This window comes from Martes martes, assembly GCF_963455335.1.
Source record: "Martes martes genome assembly, chromosome: 5".
Lineage (NCBI taxonomy): Eukaryota > Metazoa > Chordata > Mammalia > Carnivora > Mustelidae > Martes > Martes martes.
The window spans coordinates 52,537,281-52,561,881 of record NC_137892.1 but is presented as its reverse complement, the minus strand read 5'-3'; the positions used below and the strand labels follow the sequence as shown (position 1 = coordinate 52,561,881).

General features: G+C 35.6%; 1 protein-coding gene across 1 annotated transcript in view; it reads left to right on the top strand.

Moving 5' to 3' along the window:
- ADGRV1 (adhesion G protein-coupled receptor V1) overlaps positions 1-24,601 on the top strand; it is a gene marked incomplete at its 5' end in the record, with an annotated part of 491,204 nt that overhangs the window by 72,545 nt on the left and 394,058 nt on the right. The window contains 10 exons of the mRNA XM_080804325.1: positions 3,110-3,325; positions 4,781-4,996; positions 5,710-5,954; positions 7,219-7,400; positions 8,207-9,018; positions 11,249-11,458; positions 17,879-18,009; positions 19,035-19,134; positions 19,783-19,962; positions 20,733-20,896. Of these exons, the coding sequence (XP_080660451.1) occupies positions 3,110-3,325; positions 4,781-4,996; positions 5,710-5,954; positions 7,219-7,400; positions 8,207-9,018; positions 11,249-11,458; positions 17,879-18,009; positions 19,035-19,134; positions 19,783-19,962; positions 20,733-20,896 (2,456 nt within the window). The remainder of the gene's footprint in view (positions 1-3,109; positions 3,326-4,780; positions 4,997-5,709; positions 5,955-7,218; positions 7,401-8,206; positions 9,019-11,248; positions 11,459-17,878; positions 18,010-19,034; positions 19,135-19,782; positions 19,963-20,732; positions 20,897-24,601) is intronic.

Sequence of the window (24,601 nt, the reverse complement as noted above, 5' to 3'; positions counted from 1 at the left end):
TGATCCATAGAGCTTCATCGGCCATGAGCATGTGGGTCCAGCAAGTGTGCAAGGGAAGGGGGACAGGAGTGTGTCGCAGTAAGAAATCCTGTAAATTTGTTGGTCACTGGGAGTTGAGAAGAAGGCACTGTTGGGGACAAAAATGAGGAGTGACCAATCAGCCAATCTGGCAACTTCTTTTGAAAAGTAGCAGTCACTCCCCCTGGAATTGTGGCTCAGAGGCTCTATAGAGAGAGCCAGGTGGCTCCTGGTAGAGAGCATGCCTTGTGCTTTTGGAACTGAGAGCAGTCATTGTGTTACAGCTTGTTCATTCGTCACATCTCCCTGAGAGGACAAATAAAGGGAAGAATCTAGATTTCCTGGAATAAGGGAACAAGTAAAGGAAGAAAGATTAATGATATTAATTTGATATCAATTTAACATCAGTTTTAGAGTAATATTTATAACAAATAAAACCTTCTTAAGGAAACTGGAATTACATATTCCAAAAATAAGATTCTAAGCGCTGCATGTTGACTGTGTTTTGCCGTATAGACTAAAGTTTCTCATAAATAAATCTCTTCACCTTACTGTAATACCTGGATGGATACACTATATAGTAAACAATATTCTTACCCACAACGTAAGTAAGTAATTGTAGTTCAAGATTATAGAAAGAAACTTACTTTAAAGGACAACTGCTAATATTAAGTTCAGATTACAGTCAAGGTTAAAATTCTCACACAATATGCATCCTTTTTTCTCTTAAGATTTAGGATCAATTCTAAGAGCAAATGAATTGTAATAAAATCCAGCGATTAGTCTTACTGAGTAAGAATTATAAAATAATGTCTAGTTTTCAAGGAACTCAGTTTATTGAGTGAGATAGAAATAAAGCCAGAAGGGAGTATCACATACAGCAGTGACTAGGAGCTGTGGGTGTTGGTGTAAGATAACTTACGTTTCGGTATATAGTCATAAATTATTGAACATAATCTTTTTCTGCCCCAGTTTCTTTATCTATTATACAGAAATATAATGGGGCTTAAATATAATATATGTGAAAATTAATGCAGTATCTGGCACATGATAAGCATTCAGTAAATACGAACAATTGTTGTTAATAACATGGTGTATGCGGAATATCAATGTGCTATGGGATAGGAGAGACAATTGACATGTATTTTATGCTTATTATGTTCCTGGAACCATGCAGCGTACTTGGGGTAGTTCACAATAGACATAAGATATGATGTGAAATAATTAAAGAACAATTAAATGCAAATCTGTGTGATAGTGATTACGTTTTAATAAGCGAAATCAGCGTAGGACCTGATAAGGTCTCTGTTACTGTACTCCGAGTATAATCATTAACTTTGAGGAAAGCAGTACGGGCAGACTGGAGATCAGCACCTGGGTAAGAGCATAGCACAGAATGTACGATTTGGATAATTCAAGGTTTTATACCTGGTTTGATAAGGAATTGTATGTAGAGACCAAGAGATTAGACAAACTCTCACAGGATGCTTCTTGATATGTCTACCAGGTACTAACATGATACGTTGTGACTTCCTCACTGTCTTTGTGCCTCTGATTATTTGGTAAAATGTGGACAATGTTACCTGCCCCATAGAGATGGTGTAGGGATTAAATGACTTGCTACAAGAAAAGTGCTTAGAATAAGGCCTGGCAAAATTTTTTCTAATCTAGTTGAATTTAATTTTATTATATTGATTTAGAGTTTTTAAATTTTAACCATGATTTAATTTAACATAGTCTGTGGGTCTCTATCATTGAAATTAAATGATGTTACTGTTTTTAGATTAAATTGTCTGAAAATGTTTAATTTTATTATCACATGTTTCCAAATACAATAGTTGTTAAAGATACTCTAAATATCAACTCGAAATTGTTTACTGCTCATAAGAATTTGTTGATGCTTCATTTGTGTTAAAATGTCACTTTTTATGTTGTTTTCGCAAGCGTGCTGGTTGGAATTGAACCTAGAAAATAATTTAGGGAGAGTTTGTGGAAGGTCTTAAATGCCTTCAAAACAAGTTTTGCTGTCTCTAAAATCAGTGGAAAGTGAGAAGAGAGCCTTGAAAGTATTGAGTACACTTTTTACTGTATCAGCACTGGGGATGGAGTGCCTGGGTGGCTCAGTTGGTTAAGTGAATCTGCGTTGGGGTAGCTTTGAGGCTGTTAATGAAGATGGGAAAAAGGAATGGGTTTGTCAGTAAGGACAGGGTAACAGAGAGGGAGTAACTTAGTTACAGTATGATGATTTGCAGCTGGTCTTTGAGGCCACAAAGCTTAATGACTTTCCTACTCAATTTTGTAAGTGAAATGTTGTTTTTTAAAAAATTTTATGTCATGCTAGCAACTAATTAGGGGAGCATTGGAAGAGCCTCTTGACAAATTTCCAATACTTATTAAAATATTCCTGTAGGATAACTATTCCTGTGCTAAAGAGTCTATAATAAGGGGCGCCTGGGTGGCTCAGTGGGTTAAGCCTCTGCCTTCAGCTCAGGTCGTGATCTCGGGGTCCTGGGATCGAGCCCCGCATCGGGCTCTCTGCTTGTCAGGGTGCCTGCTTCCCCCTCTCTCTCTCTCTGCCTGCTTGTGATCTCTCTCTCTGTCAAATAAGTAAATAAAATCTTAAAAAAAAAAAGAGTCTATAATAAAAACCTCTCTAGAATGTAAAGCTACAAGAGAGTAGGGACTTTCTGTTTGTTTTTGTTTCCCCCATATCTAGATTAGTGCTGGCCCGTAGTATTCGGTACATATTTTTTTGGTAGAGATAGTAGAAAGAAGCACCGAATGAGGATCCCATTTTTTTTATATAGATATTTATTTATTTAATTGACAGAAATCATAAGTAGGCAGAGAGGCAGGCAGAGAGAGAGAGAGAGAGGAGGAAGCAGACTCCCTGCGGAGCAGAGAGCCTGATGTGGGGCTCAATCCCAGGACCCTGAGATCATGACCTGAGCCAACGGCAGAGGCTTTAACCCACTGAGCCAACCAGGCGCCCCTGAGGATCCCATTTGGCTGATGGAATCTTGCTGAGATTTCCCGATGACTTATGGCAGGTTGGTAGGATTTTGATACATTAGCTTTTCTTGTCTTTCAGTTCCAAATTCTCCACGCCTTGGGCCCAAGGTAGAAACTATTGCTCATCTAATCATCGTTGCCAATGATGATGCATTTGGAACGCTTCAGCTCTCAGCACCCGTTGTTCGAGTGGCAGAAAATCATGTCGGACCCATTATCAATGTGACTAGAGCAGGAGGAGCCTTCGCAGATGTTTCTGTGAAGTTTAAAGCCGTGCCAATCACTGCAGTTGCAGGTGAGAGAAGACTTCCAAGGGGGCAGTGAAGTGTTTTGGAGGGAAATTATATCCTTAATTAACAAAAGCCGCTTACAGATGTGGTTAGAAAAATCAACCAGAAAGCAGTAATTCTCTTGCATCTTTTAAAAGGCATAAATGTAGAGCTTTTATTGTGTATTTAGGACACGATTTTGTAGAATTTTTTGGAAAAATGTTCGCAAAACTGTATATGAATTTTAAAGTTAAAATGACCCAAATAGGCACAAACCAATGAAAAGTAAACTAGGGAAAGAATTGCTAGGCTTTTCTCTGTGTGTGCTTTTTAGTCATTTGAAAGGGATTCATGTGTAAATGATCCCGAGGAATGTGGGATAAAATGTGCAGCTGCATGGTTGCCCTGCTTGGCAACACTCTTGCCTCTCAACCCATTTATCTTGCTTGTTTATTTATTTATGAAGAATGTGGAAGAGGCAATGGCTAGCATTAACTATTCTATGTAAGTAAAATGATTTCACTGCCAAATGCAAATATTAGGAGACTGCCTTTTTTATTGGTGCTATTACAGCGTCTAGAGGGAGATCTGCCTGAGAGCTATTCAATTAGAATCTTTCTGTCATGCGCTTGAAGAAACATGAGTGTGAACGGATAGGATAACACGTTTGATATTTTGAAATAAATGATATTTGCTTGAAAAGATAATAAACAAGGCTCACCTAGTCCCTAAGTACTTGGGTTGCGTGCACGCATGCAGGATCGGTAGCCTAGAGGAATGAATGCCTGACTGTAAGGGGCCCTACACATTGCTCAAGAGTGGGGATGAATCAGAGTTCTCGGAGATTAGCCTTAGGCTTCATAAGGAGGCTCTCTCCATTCCCTTCCCACTGTTTGACCAGAAACAAAGCTACCGCCAACATGAGTGGTATGCGGTAACAGCTTTAAATCCAGGTTTTTAAATGAAAGCCCATTGTTTCCAGCAATAACATTGATAATGCAGACATGTCTATGTATCTGTACAGCAGTATAACATATCTTTCTAGTGAGGTCAGAATTTTAGTTCTGTTCTTTGTTTTAAAAGATTGTGCACATTTTCTTTCTCTTTTGTAGATAAGGAGTTATCTTATGGTAATGGATGACTCTATATATTTTTGTCTATGTCCATATCTATATCATAGCTATATCATCTATGTCTGCATATGACAAATAGAAGAAATTATGCATACATCTTTCTAAAAATGAAAGGATAAACTTGAACACCCTTTGGAGGTCTTTTTCATTATTTTATGATCTCAAACCTGTTTTTTCTGGCAAGAGAGAAAAAGTCTTTTTGTTTAGAATATATGTAGTCAATATCCTCAAAAAAGCTTTACAAGTATATTTGTAGAATTTGATAAGTCCTAGTATTTTACTAGTATATGGCATGTTTATTATCATATTTGGGGCTAAGTCTTAACATTTTGCTTTTTATCTTTATAGGCGAAGATTATAGCATAGCTTCATCGGATGTGGTCCTGCTAGAAGGAGAAACCAGTAAAGCTGTGCCAATATATATCATTAATGACATCTACCCTGAGCTGGAAGAATCTTTTCTTGTGCAGTTGCTGAATGAAACAACAGGAGGAGCCAAACTAGGGGCATTAACAGAGGCAATCATTATTATTGAGGCCTCTGATGACCCCTATGGATTATTTGGTAACCAAACTAGTTTGTGTCTTCCCTGTAGCTTGTCAATATAGACCATATATTTCTTTATTTTTAGGGACTTAGAATCAATTTGATCATGTTTCCCTTTTTTTACTGGCTGATACCAATATGTAGGATATCCATGCACCCTCCTAGCAGTGGTTAGTGGTTATTAAAAAAAGAAATAAGCATCTTAGCACAAATACAGAAGGGAAAAACTTTTAGGCTTGTAAGTCAGATCTGGCTTCTATATGTGTTTTGTGGATCTTAGACAATTCTTTTAAAAATTAATTTACGTAAATTTACACAAAAATCTAGATTTTTGGCCTTCTCGATTAGCAGGAAATCTGGCAACATTGAGCCTCCCTTCCTGCACAGCATCAGTTGTGGGAACAAAATAGCAGCCACCTCTTTGGACCAGGCTTGCACTGTGCAATTAGCCACAGAACTCACTAGACCTACTTCCCTCATGACTGGTACAGGCCTGACCGTTGTGGGATTCTCAGTTAGTGATTTCTGCTTCTGTCATAATGAATAATAATGTGGAGATTTTGTCAGGCCTGACCAATTAGTATCACAGCATGTTAGTCCAATTTGGGGGGTTTAGCTATTTATATTCAGGCTGCGTAGGGGAGAAAAAACAATCAGCTATCGGATGATAATAGTTCTGTGTTGCCTCAGTTTCACTTTGTATTTGAAATTAACTCTGTTCTGCCCATTAGGTTTTCAGATTACTAAACTTATTGTAGAGGAACCTGAGTTTAACTCAGTGAAGGTAAACCTGCCAATAATTCGAAATTCTGGGACACTCGGCAATGTTACTGTTCAGTGGGTCGCCACCATTAATGGACAGCTTGCTACTGGTGACCTGCGAGTTGTCTCAGGTAATGTGACCTTTGCCCCTGGGGAAACCATTCAAACCTTGTTGTTAGAGGTCCTGGCTGACGACGTTCCGGAGATTGAAGAGGTGAGAGGAATGGCTAGTATAGAATGACACTGTAAATCATACCTTGTCTTATAGTGACTAGAACAGATGGTTGTCATTGTGGTATTTATAGAAAATGTCAAGTTAATTATTTCTGCAAGAATTTTCAAAATATGGTAGTGTAAAAGTGATTTTTATAGATAAACAAAAACAAGAATATTCTAGGAAAAGGTCTGGTACATATCGCAGTTCAGTAGTGTAAATTTTTTGTATAGTTACACTGTATTTTTCCACATTTTCATTAAATGATTAAATATATATCTTTACATATATTTGATTAAATATATATCTTTGTATATTTAACATGTATATTTGTACATTTTTCCATATAAACTCGTAATTTGTATCTAGACTCCCTCTTAGCTTGAGTGTGGGCCAGTTGATCTTAATTAAGTTTAGATTTTGATTTTCTACTTACTCACTTATTTGTTCTTCAATAATTTAAAAATTTACTATATGACAAATACCATCCTAGATATATCTGCCTGATACTTATTTTTCATGGTGAAGAAGCTAGGTGGCAAGTAAAAATAGAGTCTCAGTGAAAAAGTTGATTCATTACTAACATATATTAACTGAAGATAGTTTTACATTATGAAATTCAAGTATTATGAAACCCTAGGTGTTATTAAATTACTTTTAATAGCATTTATTCTTTAATAATATCAGATTTCATAGAAGGGAAGTCCATAATATTTCATTTGAATGCTAATTGTGTTTTTCAGTTCTAAGATATTAGGTATTAGTTAATACATATAAAACATTTCTCTTTCCTTCTCTCAAAGTTTAGATAGCATTATGATAGGACATCTTTAAATTTTGTCAGAGGATTTTCATTTAAGATAATGTGGGAAATAAGGCATAATAGATTAGCTACTTATGAAACATACATGCAATATTTTACCTAAATAAAATGTATAGAATGGACATACAATGTCTTATTGAAATGGTAACTATAATAAGGATCTTAAAGTTGATTTGCAAGATTATATACCTGAATGTTAAGGAATTTAGATGGCCTGTTATGTATAATTGTGCTTTATTATTAAAAGTCAGTAATGTATTATTCTGTTACATGTTGGATTTGTAAACGTAATGGGGGAGTTTCTTTGAGTCCATTCATATTACATTATATTTTGTCCTTGTCCTTGTATGGATTATATGTCTGATTATCCCCCACCTGCATCATTGTTATTTTAATTTCAGAACTGGGATTCTGTTAAGGAAATTTTCACTGTATTTTTAGGTTATCCAAGTGCAACTAACTGATGCCTCTGGTGGAGGTACTATTGGGTTAGATCGAGTGGCAAATATTATTATTCCTGCCAATGATAATCCTTACGGTACAGTAGCCTTTGTCCAGTCGGTTTATCGCGTTCAAGAACCTCTGGAGCGAAGTTCCTGTGCTAACATAACTGTTAGGCGAAGGTATATGGAACAATGGCTTGCATCTATGGGGGAATGGAGGTTGTGGGTGGTGGGAAATGACTTCTTGTGCAATTAAATAATTCAGGTTTGATGGTTGTTATATGATGTTAATTCTTTTATAGGTTTGGTAATTTGTTAATTGAATTATAACTATGCGTATGAAGAGCCCAATATATTTATCATACTTATTATTAGTGAAATAGATAATAGATTATAGATTATTGGGCTTTCTAACCACAGAAAGTTATTACTTTAATCTAGGATTTGTTTGAATTAGAACTTAAATACAACTAGCTTCCAAATTAAAGAATATTTAAATGCTGTATGAAGTGGGTGGTTTTCAGGTTGTTTTTTCTCCATGTGTGTGTGAGGCAGTGTAAAGTTCACTGAACTCCTTCAGAAATAGAAAATAAGGGGTCTTGGGAATTTGTGGCAAGTAATTACATTTTCTTAATATGCACTCCTGCTATTACCATTATTACCTTGTTTAAGTGAAATCTGGTAATGAGAATTCATTTTCTGTTTGATAATTCTGAAATGGATATGATTTGCGTATCTTGCAGGATATCTTTACAGCTTGGTTAAAAATAACTATTGCTTAATTGAAAACTAGCAAGATTCCCTTATATGAGAAAATAAAATGTCAAAAGACAAATATAATGAAGAAACATGGCTGTGTTTGTACTATTACTTTCTATACTTAAAAAAAAAAAGTGAGAACTGAAGTCAGTATTTTCCTTTTCTATGTAACCCACAGATTGCTTTGAGTGCTTAACCTGTCTTTTAATTGTCGCTCCACTTTTTAGCGGAGGGCACTTTGGTCGGCTGTTGTTGTTCTACAGTACTTCTGATATTGATGTAGTGGCTCTTGCAGTCGAGGAAGGTCAAGATTTACTGTCCTACTATGAATCGCCAATTCAAGGGGTACCTGACCCGCTGTGGAGAACTTGGGTGAATGTCTCTGCCATGAAGGAACCCCAGTATACCTGTGCCACTTTGTGTCTCAAAGAACACGCATGCTCAGCGTTCTCTTTTTTCAGTGCTTCTGAGGGCCCTCAGTGTTTTTGGATGACATCTTGGATCAGTCCGGTGGTTAACAATTCGGACTCCTGGACCTACAGGAAAAACATGACCAGGGTAGCGTCTCTGTTTAGCGGTCAGGCTGTGGCTGGGAGTGACTATGAGCCTGTGATGAGGCAATGGGCCGTAATGCTGGAGGGTGATGAATATGCAAATCTCACGGTTTCTATTCTTCCCGATGATTTCCCAGAGATGGATGAGAGTTTTCTAATTTCTCTCCTTGAAGTACACCTCATGAACATCACAGCCAGTTTTAAAAACCAACCAACCATAGGACAGCCAAATACTTCTACAGTTGTCATAGCATTAAATGGTGATGCCTTTGGAGTATTTGTGATCTACAGTATTAGTCCCAATACCTCAGAAGATGGCTTATATGTTGAAGTTCAGGAGCAGCCCCAGACCACGGTGGAACTGATGATTCACAGGACAGGGGGCAGCTTAGGTCAGGTGACAGTTGAATGGCGTGTTGTTGGTGGAACTGCTACTGAAGGTTTAGATTTTATAGGTGCTGGAGATATTCTGACTTTTGTTGAAGGTAAGTGATGGTTCTAAATGGATTTTAGTTTCCCCTGGCAAAGTCACATAGTTAATTTTTATGATAATGTTCATAAGAATTCTTACTGTGTAGATTCTTGCTAATATATACAAGGGCAGTATAGTTAAAAAAGAAGCTAGTTAGCTTGTTAATGGCTGACCCATGATATACGTAGACTGATGAGCATCTTTGTAAGTTTATTAGAAAGATAATGTTTTCAGGGAATGTATGGACTTTATTCCTTTATAGTGCTTGCAGTGCCTATAAGGAAACTGAGGCAACTCTAAGGCAAATTCTAATTTTGAAAGGGAAGTTACCCAAGTTCATACTATTTATACTTAAAAATTATTTTCGTTGATGATTTATCCTGATTTGTCTAGTACATGTAAAATTTTCCCAGTTCATACTCATTTTCCTAGCTACCGATACTTCTTACCCATGAGAATCTTCAGTGAAAATAATTTGTAAGTATAAATAGTATGAACTTTGATGATTTCATTCATATTAAATTAAGCCTGGGATAGATTGATGGATAATAATGTTCTTAGGCTTGGAGGGGTAACTATTGTAAATTTTCATGAGTAATATAACTTGGCCCACAGATTAGAATTAGGGTCAGATTCACTGATTCTTTTTTGGGACTGGTTGAATCATCTAATATTTGGAAGTTTGGAAAGTTCATTTGTTTAAAATAATTATCATTGAGTGGGGGAAAGTTATCTTTATTAAGATCATTGTTTAAATCCCAATTTGGGCAATTATGGATTCCATATAGTTTTTAGCATCGTGTTTTTCTGATTAAAAAAATGCTTATAAAAATATATGCTTATAAAGAAGGAAATAAGTGTTATTCACAATTCCATGTCTTAGAGCAATTCATTGCATCTTTTTTTGTTCAACTTTTTTGCATATACCGTTTTTAGAAATAGTAATTGAAGCTCATGATCATGATTCATATGTCGTATACTTTTTGAAATATCTAATAAGCATTATGTTTTAGAGTAAATTTTTAAAATAGTGTATCACATTTCTATAATGGCTATTTCCTAAATATTATTTTGTTAATGATGGAATATGATATGTTTGGTGGAGCTGGGGGTACAGGTTGGTATTTGGTAACATTTCTCCTTATTTCAAAGGAAATAATAAAAATTTAATGAGGATGACTGGAGGTGAAAATTTAAAGTTAGATTTTCCAACAGCTTTAATAACTATAAAAAGTTTCCATATAAATATCATTATACAAATTAGTATTACCTTGAATTGTAACTTATCATCACACAAAATGGACTATATTTAATAGCTAACTTAGATTCTTAGATAATCTATAGTCTCTTGAGGCAGTCTTGATACTGTGAATTGATGAAATCCAGCAAGTTCATGAGAGAACATTCATTCCTAATGCCTTTCTCCTTTTTTTTGCTTTTTCTCATCTTACCCTTTCATCCTCTTCCCAGAAAGTGGCAAAGAATTAGGTAGAGGACAAAAGGCTGAACTGCAGAAGCCCTGTTGGGTTTAGGGGGTGTTCACTTCAGCTCCATGTTCTAGTGGGGTCCTAGACCAAATTGAAAAGTAGATTGCTTGAGTAGATTGAATTCCTATTCTGCCTCCTTCCTTCATTTGCCCATATCCTGGAAATTGGTATTTGATGCTGTCATCTAGTTATCCAAAGACTCATCTCATTCAGGCTGGTTCTTATGCTTGGAATTTGCCATCTCTTTCCTGTTTGCCATTTTGACCACCATTCCCTAAGTGTTCCTGGTCTTTTAGGGAAATGTTGACTTGATCACCTGAAGAAAATTATTCACAGGAATGCCAGAATGAGAATGAGACTCCATTTACCGAGAGAGAGAGAAAGAGAGAGAGATACATGTTTCTCAATAAAACATACCTTAGATGTCCTTTCCCTACCCGTGTCACTGTTCTAGGCTAAAGACCAGGGACAAAACTACGATTCTTTGAAGTAATTCTACCCTTTAAATTTTTCCATAATTCAAAATGTTCTTCTCTACAATCTGCCCATATTAATAAAATTTTACAGTGTTTTATATGTAAAAGGATATATAGATTAACATATATGATTTGCTTTTAGTTACACTAATATTACTTATGATATTCATTTACATATTTTTACTTAACTTTTTAAAGTGGAAGTAATTTGGGGTCTTTGTGGATTCTCTATGTTGACGATTTTGTTACTTTGGTTTTTAGTCCATTAATTTTTTTATAGGTGAAACCAAAAAGACAGCCATCTTAGCCATTTTGGATGATTCCGAGCCAGAGGATGATGAAAGCATCATAGTTAGTTTGGTGTACACTGAAGGGGGAAGTAGAATTTTGCCCAGCTCCGACACTGTTAGAGTGAACATTCTGGCCAATGACAACGTGGCGGGAATTGTTAGCTTTCAGACAGCTTCCAGATCTGTCATAGGTCATGAAGGTGGGTTCTTTTTTTTGTTCAGCATTTTCATTCTGTCTTCTATAGAGGTCAATTTTTGCTTATTCTTTTAAAGTTTCCCATTTTTTTTATCCTTTCATTATTTTGTAGAGCTGTGTATATTAGTATGCCTGAAACTTAGCTGAGAAAGGGGTCTGTAGTGAACTGTTTAACTACTTAGGAACCTTGCAGATTCTAGCTTGCTTCCCCCCACTGATGTGGTTTTAGGAAGTTAGTCACACTTGGGATGCTCAGCTTTCTCATTTGATAAATGACAAGAAATATTGCTTCGTAGGTTTCTTAGTGAGGATTACATGAGTTAATGCATATAAAGTGTTTGTCACAGTTCCTAGCAAGCATATATGTACTTAGTGGTAGTTTTTGATATTAAACAGTGAAACACTGGCTCCTTGTTCAAAACAAGTAGTAGTTTGTAATTGGAGAATATTTTACCCTGGATTTTATAATGTGTTGTTATATTTTACGAATAAAGTGCCAAACTAGAAAAAAATAAGAAAATGTCCATTTTTTTCTTAAAAAATAAAAATGTTCTTGAATCTTAATATTTACATATGTAGGATTTTGCAAATTCAGGCTAGTTTTTTGCTTCCAACATTTCCAACATTCCAACATTTTGCTTCCAACATTTTTGCTTCCAACATTAGTACTTTTTTGTCTTTGAATAGACCTGTTTGATATAAAATTTGTGTTTAGTATCCTGTGTTTCACTATAGTCTGTGTTTAGAAATAAGAATAAATAAGTGTACCTCAGAAAGAGAAGAAACAACAAGCATCCAGATCATGTATTTGGACTTCTATTTTACAGATGAGAAAACTGAGACACAGAGAGATTAGATGTCTTGACAAGGTCTTCCACCTCGTTAGTTGTTGTGCTTGAAACTAAATATGTTTTAGTGTGCATTACCTTATACTTCACCGTACTCCCAACTTGTGAGTTTATTTAGCTTACCAATGCAAATGTCTGACCTATTTTCCAACACTCTTTCCTTTTTATCAGTGGTTCAGAATCTCATGTTGTCACAGCAATAGTGAGTAAAAACGACTAACAGGTTGCTCTAAGTCCAATCTAAAGATAGATCAGCAACTTTCAAAAAATTATTTGTAATATAAGTAAAAAAGTCACTGTAGAAGTTAATGTTAATAATAATGACAATGATAATATTTATTGAGTGTTTTCTGTTTTCCAGACAGCAAACACATCCATTATTACACTTAATTTGAACAACAGCCCTATAAAGTGGGTGTAATGGTATACATCTCATATTCTCATAAGGAGAGTGAGTTTCTGAGAAATTAAGTATTTCACAGTGGAGCTTAATTAACCCCAGTGCTGTCTGAATCCAAAACCTATATAATATAAGGAAATTTGTGAAAAGAAATTATGTTTTGCTTGAACTTGATCTGCTGCAGAACTCAACATTTCAAGAACTATTTAATTGGCAAATATTTCAAGTGATTTGAGTTGGAAGAATAATGACTTTGAGTAACAATGTTTGTGTGAGAGAAGCCAACTTATGAGACAACCTGATCTATCTCATGTTAGAGGTAGAAATTAGATTTTTAGAGATAATAGTTGAGCTCAGGAAAATTAATAGGATCTTTGTGGATAGAGGAAGAAAAACAAGGTGTCAAAGATAGACCCCTGTGGAACACAAGGCTAAGGTGCTGGGAAAGAAAAAAGACCTTTTTGGAGAGAGAAGGCTCTCTGCCAGAGGAGGGAGGAAACCAAGATAAGTGTGTTTTCATCAATAAACAGAAAGAAAGTAATCACTGTGTCTCAGGCTAACACGGGCAGCCAGTGAGATTAGATTCCCAATTGAGCGGGAGGAGACAGGGGTAACTGTAGAAGATTTTAAAGGAGAACTTGGGATGGGAAGCAAGTTTCTAAGAACGTAGAGATATTTGGGCAGTTCTCCTCAAAGTAGGGTCTTCAAGTCAGTACCCACCTACAGTGTTTGCTACTGATTTGTGGCAAGATAAGTTTAGAGGTTCAAATACGCCTTTCTAGAAACTTCTATAACATTTTCATTTTGCTGATATTCAAAAGCATTGTCTATGGGCTTATGATTTATATGTCTTTATGGTTTTTGTTTTTGTTTTTTGTTTTTTGGGATTTTTTTGCAAAGAGGAAAAATGATTAGTAATTAAAGTAAATGGCCTAAATGTGTTATTGGTAAAAATTGTGCATTATCATATTACTCTATGAGCATGGGTTTGGTACTGGAAATAGAACACTGAACTGCTTTCGTTGCTTGCATGTGTGCTGCCTAGATTTTTTCGTATTTTCTAAATAAAAATTGGGGTGAATTTTTACCTTTTCTTATTTTCCTATACCTTTATTCCCAAGTTTTTTTTTTTTTCCTAGAGTCTAAACTAATTTTCTTTTTTCAAAAACATTATGTTGAACCTCAGTGATTCAGAATTTCGTGTGTGTTTTTTATGTTACTGCAAGCTTGCACAGAGAAATGTGTACCAAGCGTATCTGTTTACCAAAGTGGTTTAATGAAAACTTCATGAGGATTCTTCAAGATAACTGCTAAAGAAACAGGGTAAAAAAAGTCATTCCATGTGATCTTAAGCAGTGTTAACACTGCTTTTGGCCTAGTGTCGGAGTTTCATCTATGAGGTTAGATTTAAAATGTGGACCATGCTGAACTTCTGGCTCTAGAATACATTTTCAGTTCATGGGGAGGAATTGCCTTAGTGTTTAACAATGTACCGAATTCTGTAGAAATCTATTTCTCTTTTTTGTGCTAAAGCAATTGGACAGATGCCCAGTGGTAAATATTACTTTCTTTCAAATGGAATGGGAAAATTTAAAAAATAAGAGACAATAGATTTTTACTGTGATTGAAAACTATGTATAAATGTGCCCTTTATAAATCCATGTTAGATGTTTCACTTAGTCATCCAACTCAGCAGCATCATAATCATCGTGTCATATTCAATGGATTTAAAATTTTGCCTTTTTACAGAGACAGTTTGAATCTTTTTTAGGCAAAAACTTGAACAAGAAATGCATTTCTTCTTAAAAATACAGAGGTGCTATATTAGAAACACTCAACTTTTTTCTTAATTGTTTATATTGATAGTTTGTGTTGCACACTATTCATATCCCTGTAATTAGTTTAAATGATTTTCTGTCTATTGCAGAGGGCAGTTAATTTAGATGGCCCATGTGTAGCATGTATACATGTATCTATTAAAATATATGTCCTGGGTTTAAATTTTCCATTATTTTATAAACAGTATAGTTGATATTTGTCTTTTTAAAAATTTTTAAATTATTTTATTAACATATAATGTATTATTAGCCCAGGGGTACAGGTCTGTGAATCGCCAGGCTTACACACTTCACAGCACTCACCATAGCACAAACCTTCCCCAACATCCATAACCCCACCACCCTCTCCCTCCCCCCCCCAACCCTCAGTTTGTTTTGTGAGATTAAGAGTCTCTTATGGTTTGTCTCCCTCCTGATCTCCTCTTGTTTCATTTATTCCTTTCCTACTCCCCAAACCCCTCACGTTGTCTCTCAACTTCCTCATATCAGGGAGATCATATGATAATGGTCTTTCTCTGATTGACTTATTTCGCTAAGCATAATACCCTGATATTTGTCTTTTAGAAAAACTCTTGGTTTGTTTTGGGATCAAGTAGACAAAATACTTAGGGTTATTAAATTACATTTTATATTTATATTTCTTAATCTGCATTAAGCTAGGCCTATTCGCTATATAATAGATCATCTGTTTTAGATGTAAAAGTCCAACTTTTGATGGACTCTGGATTTTATATCAATATGGTCTTCTGGGTATGTTGTCAGACTCTTTGGGTAAGGGTCCTATTTAGGCTTTCATCCTGGGCAAATGCTAGAAGACAGTGTAACATCTAGTAAAATATTTATATGAAAATTATAACCTACACTTTCTAGGACATTCCTTTTATCCTTTCCTTTATATTTAAAAGACTAAGCACTTGTTTCTCAGTTCTCCTTTTTCTACAACTGTTCTTTGACTCCTCATCTAGGTAGAGGGTAACTTTCTGTAAATTTTTCCAGGAGACATTTTATTTATTTATTTTTAAAGATTTTATTTATTTATTTGACAGAGAGAGATCACAAGTAGGGAGAGAGGCAGGCAGATGGGGAGGGAGAAGCAGGCTCCAACACGGGGCTCGATTCCAGGACTCTGAGATCATGACCTGAGCCAAAAGCAGAGGCCTAACCTACTGAGCCACCCGGGCGCACCACCCCCCCCCCCCCAGGAGACATTTTAAATGGACCTGGTTCCTGGGAGCCTTAATGAGGAGAGTCACTACCTCCCTTTTGATTATTTGTTAGGAATATTTTCACACTCTTAATATTTTTTTTACATTTTCACATTGCAATAGGTGTGGTTTATAAGATTGTATTTAAGGAATACTTTCTTTACCTTTTATTTCTCTGCGTGTGGTGTGTGTGTGTCCTGCCTCAAATTGTGTTTCTTGCAATACTTTCTTATAGGTTACTTGCATGGTAATTTGTTAAATTTTTAAAGGTGTTATTGACTGAGTGGTATTAGATTTTGAGGATTTTACATGTAGTAAGTTTGTAGGAAGATTTTACTTTTTTTCTCTCTTTAACATTTCATTTTTATTTTTATCTTTTAATCTTACATTATTCCCAAATCTTCATGTACAATCTTACAACCATTTATTATTATTATTATTATTATTATTATTATAGGTTCTCCTTCAACATGGATCTTTACTGACCTATGTTTTGTTTTCTTGCCACATGCGTGCATAATGCATTTTTAGCACTTGATCAAACTTCTGTAATTTTCTTCTTGAAATATTACTAGGCTTTGTGACTTAAAAAATTTTGAAAAACCATGACTCCTTAAATCTTTTTTTTAAAGCTTAAAAAAATTTTTTTTCAAAAGATTTTGTTTATGTACTTGACAGAAAGAGAGATAGTGAGAGAGGGAAAAGGAAAAAGCAGGCTTCCTGCTGAGCAGGGAGCCCAGTGTTGGACTGGATCCCAGGACTCTGGGATCATGACCTGAGCTAATGCTTAACGACTGAGCCACACAGGCGACCCTCCTTAAACCTTTTTATGTGTGTCACCAGACCACACTATAGGTGAAAGTGCTTAATTACTCCAAGGCTCTCTTTGTGTCTCTCAGTAATAAACTCTTTGTTTAATACAAAGCTACTCTATGAGAAATTCTGCAAGGTGTACAGTAGAGGAACTCTAAGATTTCATAGTCATGCCTGTGTTTGTTCATATGAATTAAGCAAGTAACATAAATTTTGGCAGGTATGGCTGATTATACAGGCTTTCAGTAACCCTGAGACAATCTGATTCCTAACTAGCAGTCCCTGTATGGTTTAAAAAAAAACAAAAACAAAACCAAGACATAGTCTACTACTGTAATGGTGATTAATTTTTTTTGGTAATGAAACACTTAAAAATGTATACACTGGAGTGTCTGAGGAAATGTTATTTAAAAGTCTTTCTGATGATTTGGGTTATGGTTTCCATTCCCAAAATAATTCATTCCACTAAAATTATGTGTGCTTAAATTTAGTATGAAAATTTTAGTGTGTTGGCACTACTTGGCATCATATAAGATTTTTGAATTGAGCGTATTTTCAGCAAGCTATGTGGCCATCAGCAATATTCCTAGGAACTTACTTTCTCCTTTCAGCGGTTTAAAAGAAATGATTGTCATGATTTTCTTCAATTTTACAAAGTATTCTTTGAGGATAAAAACCAGGAATGGAAAGTATAAAGTATCTAAAATACCTCATTATCCAGGGAGCAAAACTGTAACTTTGGTGAAGTTACAGAGGCTCATCTACAAATTTGACACCTTTCCTTTGTATTTCTTTTTATAAAACAAAATCATTGATGGTATATGTAAGTTATAATTTAAAGAAATGTGATTTTCAGGTATTTGCAAGCATTTTTATGCATGCATTGTGTAAAATCACATTGCATATCAGTGTAAGGAATTTGTGTCCTTTTGAGAAGTGAAAGAAGAATTTACTTGTGTTATTACTAGTTTTGACCATAAGGACTTTATTATTTTCTTTAATTTACAGAACATTTATGTTCTGATGCATGTTTTGGAGTGTATAAGAGTTTGTGTTTCCCATTCTAGCATGTGTTTTTGGTAAATTTTACATATTGAACTTCCTGAAGTTCTACTAAAGGAAAGTATTTAAAAATGGGATCCTGGTGTTAATAAACAATAAGCATGTATAAAGCTTCTGGAAAGTCTAAAACAGAACAGCCTTGTAATATTCTTAGAAAAGGTGCTGTAACAGTTGCATGTTTGGGATTTGGGTTTTGTTGAGTTCAAATGTTGTTTATTTTCTGTGAAATATTTATCAATCTGTACATTTCATTTGCAGGAGAAATTTTGCAATTCCATGTGGTAAGAACACCCCCTGGTCGAGGAAATGTTTCTGTTAACTGGAAAATTGTTGGCCAAAATCTAGAACTCAATTTTGCTAACTCTACTGGACAACTCTTTTTTCCTGAGGTAATACCACAAAGAAAAAGATTTAACATAAATATGTAGAGAAGACAGTGTATTTTGGAGAAAATGGGAAAACTCTTAAAACAAGGTTTAACAGAGATTGATGGGAGAGCTTGCTTAGAAACCTAGAGGAAGAACATTACTCAGAAAAGTTCTAAGACTCAAGTAGGTTTGTTTTTTCCTATGTAAATGGCAGATTGTGAAGGAAACAGCAGATGTCAACTCTGTATTAGAACCGTGTTCTCTTGCTGCTCTCCTGGCCTCCCATTTTTGGTGTCCACTGTGTCGTTCCAAACATGATGGGTAGTACTTGTCCTTCTCTTCCCTTACTCCTCACCGTCTCAAAACTTTACATGCAAGAGGATAGCAAATATCGCTCTAAAAACAAATCTTTTTATGTCCTGCTCACACTATATTTTTGAGGTTCCATTTAGAAGCTCTTTCTGATAATTTGCCAGAAGGCAATTGGTGGGAAATAACTTTATAAAAGCATTTCTTGGATAGGAAATCAGTACCATTTAATCATCTTCATCTCCTTTCCACACTTACTCAGTATGAATTCTTGTTTGATAATGCGTTCTATATTCTTTTTCCTCCTCATTTCCACTCCTTAATATTAAGCCAAGCCCCATAATGTTCTGCCTTGAGTAACCGCACTGACCTCCTGGTGCCTGCCCTTTCCTGCAACATGGACTTCTTTTTCATGCTCCCATTTTCCCTGTTCACCACTGCCATAGAAATTACCCTGATGTATTGCTTTGTCTTAAATTTTCAATAGTGCTACATCACATATTGGATAAGAGCTACATTCACTAGCTCAGCATTCAATATCCTCCATAATTAGCCTCTGTCTACTTTATGCCGAGTTTCCCATGAATCAGTGTTTATATGTATTTTATTTTTTAAGCCATAAGATGTTTGTTTAAATGAAAATATATTTGGATGCACAATTTACAAATCTAATAAAAGCAGGAGGTATTTTGTGTTCAGTGACAGTAGAGGGATGAATTTCTTTCTGTTTCTTATAGGGGTCATTGAATAAAACCGTATTTGTGCATTTGTTGGATGACAACATTCCTGAGGAGAAAGAAGTATACCAAGTCATTCTGTATGATGTCAGGACACAAGGTAATTCAAAATTCAATTTAAACTTTCTTCTACTATATTATTATTTTTAGGAAAAAATAATACTTGCCATCTCTATATTTAACAACTAGATGCATACTAATTAAAAATACTACTTTTTTTAAAAGTATAATAACTTTAAATATTGTCTGTCCCATAAAATTGTTAGATCTAAAAAAAAAAATCAGCTCCGAATGGGAACACTCGGGAAAAACCTCTAAAAATTTTGCTTAATATTTTCATATGGAATAATATACATTTCCAAAGGAAGAGTTTTTCTGTAATAAATTTATATTAGCAGACCAGTTTGGATTTAGACCGTTTATATAGATGATTTTAATCTAATCACTTTGAGGAAATTGTCTGGGTACTTTATTCAGTGTCTACTCAATATTCATAATTCAGAAGCCCATTATAGCAAATAATAAAGATAATATGTCAAGTGAAGAAATTTTATAATTTACTATCTAGAAAAAGAAAACTCAGTGGTAGGTTCTGTTGGGCAACCTGAAGATTTCTGTTAAAGGAGTGAACGAAAAAGAACACTGTATGGGTGCTTCAATATGTTTCAGAGAGAGGGGCTGTATTTTAAGTATTTACAAGCTAATGCCAAATCACTGTTCGATTTCTTGTGATCCCTGGTGTTTTTAGGAGTCTCACCAGCAGGAATTGCTCTGCTTGATGCACAAGGATATGCAGCTGTCCTGACTGTTGAAGCCAGTGATGAACCACATGGAGTTCTAAATTTTGCTCTTTCATCAAGATTTGTTTTGCTGCAAGAGGCTAACATAACAATTCAGCTTTTCATCAACAGAGAATTCGGATCTCTAGGTCTGTGTTACTCTAGAGTGAATGCGGTTTTTAGGCAGGTTCTTTTTTAATATTCTGCTTGTGTGTGGATGAAAGCCACTGATTTATTTGCTGAAATAAATCAGAGACAGGGAAAAAACTTAATATTTGTTAATTCAGAACAGGACTTTATAACTTCTTTATTTTTGAAGTTTATTTATTTCTGTTAGTAATCTCTACACCCAGTGTGGCATTCAAGAGTCCCATGCTCTTCTGACAGAGCCAGCCAGGCATGTGTAACTTCTTCTTTTTTTTTTTTTTTTTTTGAAAGATTAAAGTAATTATCTATCACCACAGAAATGCTGTGTAACCATCATAAAATCTCAGCAGTGTATAAAAACGGGCTGGCTCTGGGTCTACTACCATATGTAGGGTTTGGCCAAGGGTGGCCCTACTCCAGATATCTCATTCTTCTCCTGGGATCATTGGAGGCCAAAGCAAGCAAGCAAGAGCGTGCCAGTCCTCTTGTGGTCTAGGCTCAGAACTAGCACATGATCACTTTTACTTTGTACTAACAGCCAAAAGTAGTCACAGCCACACTCCCAAATCAAGAGACAGCGCAGTATACCTTACCCATGGTGGAACATCACTGAGCCATTACATGATAAAGGCCATGGATTTAGGAGGAAGTAAGAAATTGGGTCCAAGAATACAAGCTACTGCAGGTGTTAGGAAAGTAAAAAGGCTAATGCTATGATGATATTTTAGAAGTGTAAATAATTATAAAACCTTATATCTTCCAATTCAATTAGGAGCCATTAACGTCACATACAGCACAGTTCCTGGAATGTTGAGTCTAAAGAACCAAACAGAAGGAAACCTAGCTGAGCCAGATGTTGACTTTGTCTCGGTAGTTGGATTTCTGATTTTAGAAGAAGGAGAAACCACAGCAGCCATCAACATTACTATACTTGAGGTAAAACTCTTTACTTTGCTATTATTATATTTAATCTAAATAACTAAAAAGAAAGTAGAAATTGATGGGATATTCTGGTGCCTTTAAATCAGCTTATTTCTTTTTGTCATCTTTTAAAACCACACAGGGGTTTCTGTTCTTGTCTGAATAGGCTGGTCTGCTGTTGTGTATTTTATTAGAGAAACATTGAGTGATAAAGAGAATTTCCTTAGGGCAGTCCTCTTTAAGATAGGCATTGGCCTAAGAAATTCCAGGGGAGCATTTTGATTATTCCAAAGGATTTATTGGACCAGCAAATCCATGTAGGTCAGCATTTTAGTTGTTAGGACTGGTTAAATTAGAGATAGTGAGAAACTCACTAGAGGCTGTTGGCATAAAATGTGATTACGGTCAAACTTAAAGTTATCGCTGGTGGCTGAGATTGCATTTTAAATGATTTTTCATATTGTGAAACCTCATGCTGTTTCGGGACTCAGTGTTTCAGCGACCTGAATACATTTCCGAGAGGTGTATGAAAATAGTATGTATAAAGAGGATAGGAGATGGTATGTGTGATGGGTGGGAGGGAAGAGAATAAATATTGCTTTAGAAAAATTTTCAATTACTATGTATTTTGGGGGTTCTATTTTTGAAAAGCTTTTATTTTCTCTGAGGCTTTTTACTTTTACAAAATTTTAAATAGTGAAAACCATCCACCATCTGAAGTTAGTAACTCTTATTTTTTTGATTACCATTGCACGGTGACCTGATACAATAGTATGAGAACTCTAGAGCCATGAGATAAAAGGTAATATTCAGCGTATGACATAGAACCCCCAATTTGATAAAATAAAACTTTAAACCAAATATATAATCAAATATATAATCTGTTAATATAACTGAATATAAATAAATGGATTTTCTTAGATATGGTAATTTTTAAAACAGAATATATGTAGCCAACCCTTCTTTTCTTTGCAGAGTCTAGAGTTATGAGCACAGGGTTTCCACTTTCCCTTTTTTCCCCCTTAGGTCTTTATAGCCCTTTCTGTTCCTTGAGTAGCATTAGATATAGAGACTGCGGCCTATATATACAGAAAGCAGCCAGGCCTGGTTTGAGGGGGTGGTGGTCAGTGTTAAGGGGTTGTTGTATGAGAGTGAGGAACAGTGGGGATGGGTGGGGGACTGTCACTTTTACATCCCTGATTCTATAACTCTCTTTGGTGTATATATTATAGAAGATAGTTTAGAGACTGTTTTCCTATTTTCACATGGAAATACATCTCCATTAAATAAAATTAATAAAATGTGTGTACTGACTTTATACATACACACACATACACACACACACATTGGGCTTTTATGTAAATGTTGTTGGGTGATTGGTCATGATTGACATGGGTTTTGCTGGTCTTCAAGTTTTGAACACTTGCCTTATTTTCAGTGCTGTTAGGTGCACTAGGGATTAATAGTAATAGTGTATTAAAATTAACTATCACAAATAGCTGTTAGGTTTTTGGTGTTTTTTTTTTTTAAGATTTTCTTTATTTATTTGAGAGGAAGAGAGACAGAGAATGTGAGAGAGAGTGAGAGAGTGCACAGTCAGGGGGAAGAGCAGAGGGAGAGGGAGAAGCAGACTCACTGCCGAGCAGAGAGCCCACCACAGGGCTTGATCCCAGGACCCTGGGATCACGACTGAAACTAAGGCAGACCCTCAACCAAATGAGCCACCCAGGTGGCTCTAGCTATCACTTTTTAAGGACTCTTTCTAGGCCAGGCACTACATACTTATTATTTTTAATCATTATTAAAATTCCCAAAGTAGATATTATTTCCCCCATTATAAAGATGGTGGAAATGAGGGCTTTAAGTTGAAGTAACTCAGTTAAAATTACAGAATTTGGTGTTAGGTCTCCATGACTGTGAAGCCCCTATTTTTTTCATGGTGTTCTATTCCACATCTCAATCTTTGGATAGTAAGATAATTTAAAATCTTTTGCTTCCATTCTATTTAAAGTATATTAGATTTATATATTTATGCAATTGGTTTACATATTATGTTAGTTGAGGAAAAAATGATATATTAGCAGTTTGATGTAGTTCAACCTAATAACTTATCATACAACTGGGTATAAGTTTATGCTTTTATTATTTTTTTAATGTTGGATTTGTTAAAGTAAAATTAACAAATACTGCATGGTATTACTTATATATAGAATCTAAAAAATATGTAAAATGGTAAGATATTTAAAATGTATACTGTGGTGATTTGATACATGTATACATTGTGAAAGGGATTCCCCCCATCTATTTAACTGACACATTCATCACCTCACAAGTGTATTTTTTGTGGGTGAAAATATTTAAGGTCTAGCCTCCTAGTGAATTTCGATTATATAACACAGTGTTGTCAACTATATAGTCACTATTTTTTTTAAGATTTTATTTATTTACTTGACAGACGGAGATCACAAGTAGGCAGAGAGGCAGGCACAGAGAGAGGGGGAAGCAGGCTCCCTGCTGGGCAGAGAGCCTGATGCAGGGCTTGATCCCAGGACCCTGAGATCATGGCCCAAGCCAAAGGCAGAGGTTTAACCCAATGAGCCACCCAGGCGCCCCTATAGTCACTAAGTTTTACCTGAGACCCTCAGACACTATTTATCTAATAGCTGAGTTTGTACTCTTTTACCGACCTTTCCTTTTTCCCCCTCCCCCCAGCCCCTGGCCCTGGAAACCAGTTTTCTACTCTCTGTGTCTATGAGTTTAACTTTCTTTCTTTCTTTTTTAGATTCCACTAATAGTGCAGGATACCATGCAGTATTTGTCTTTCTCCATCTGAGTTACTTCACTTAGCATAATGCCCTCTAGGTTGATCCATATTGTTGCAAATGTCAGGATTTCCATCTTCCTTGTGGCTGAATAATATTCTATTGTGTTTATAGATACCATATCTTCATCCGTTCACTCACTGATGGACTTTTAAGTTGTTTCCATATCTTGGCTATTGTGAATGTATTCCACAAATATCTCTTTGATATTCTGTTTGTATTACCTTTGACTATATACTCTGGTGTGGGATTGCCAGATTATATGGTAATTCTATTTTTAATTTTTTGAGGAACCCCTATATTTTGCATAGTGGTTGCACCAGTTTACATTCCCACCAGTAGTACACAAGAGTTCCCTTTTTTCCATATCCTCACCAATACTTACCTCATGTCTTTTGGATAATAACCATTCTAAGAGGTGTGAGGTGAAGTCTCATTTTGGTGTTTTTTGTTTGTTTGTTTTATTGTTTTTTTTTAAAAGATTTATTTATTTATTTATTTGACAGACAGAGGTCACAAGTAAGCAGAAAGGCAGGCAGAGAGAGAGAGGGGAAAGCAGGCTCCCCGCTGAGCAGAGAGCCCAATGCGGGATTCGATCCCAGGACCTTGAGATCATGACCCAAGCTGAAGGCAGAGGCTTAACCCACTGAACCACCCAGGCACCCCTCATTCTGGTTTTGATTTGCATTTCAATGATGCTCAATGATCTGAGCACCTTTTCATGTATGTGTTGGCTACTGGTATACATCTTCCTTGGAAAAACGTCTGTTCGGTTCTTTGTACATTTTTAAATCAGATTATTTGTGGTGCTTTTCTTTTCTTTTTTTTGGCTGCGGAGTTGTATGAGTTCTTTATGTATTTTGAACATTAACCCTTTATCAGATATGTATTTGCAAAT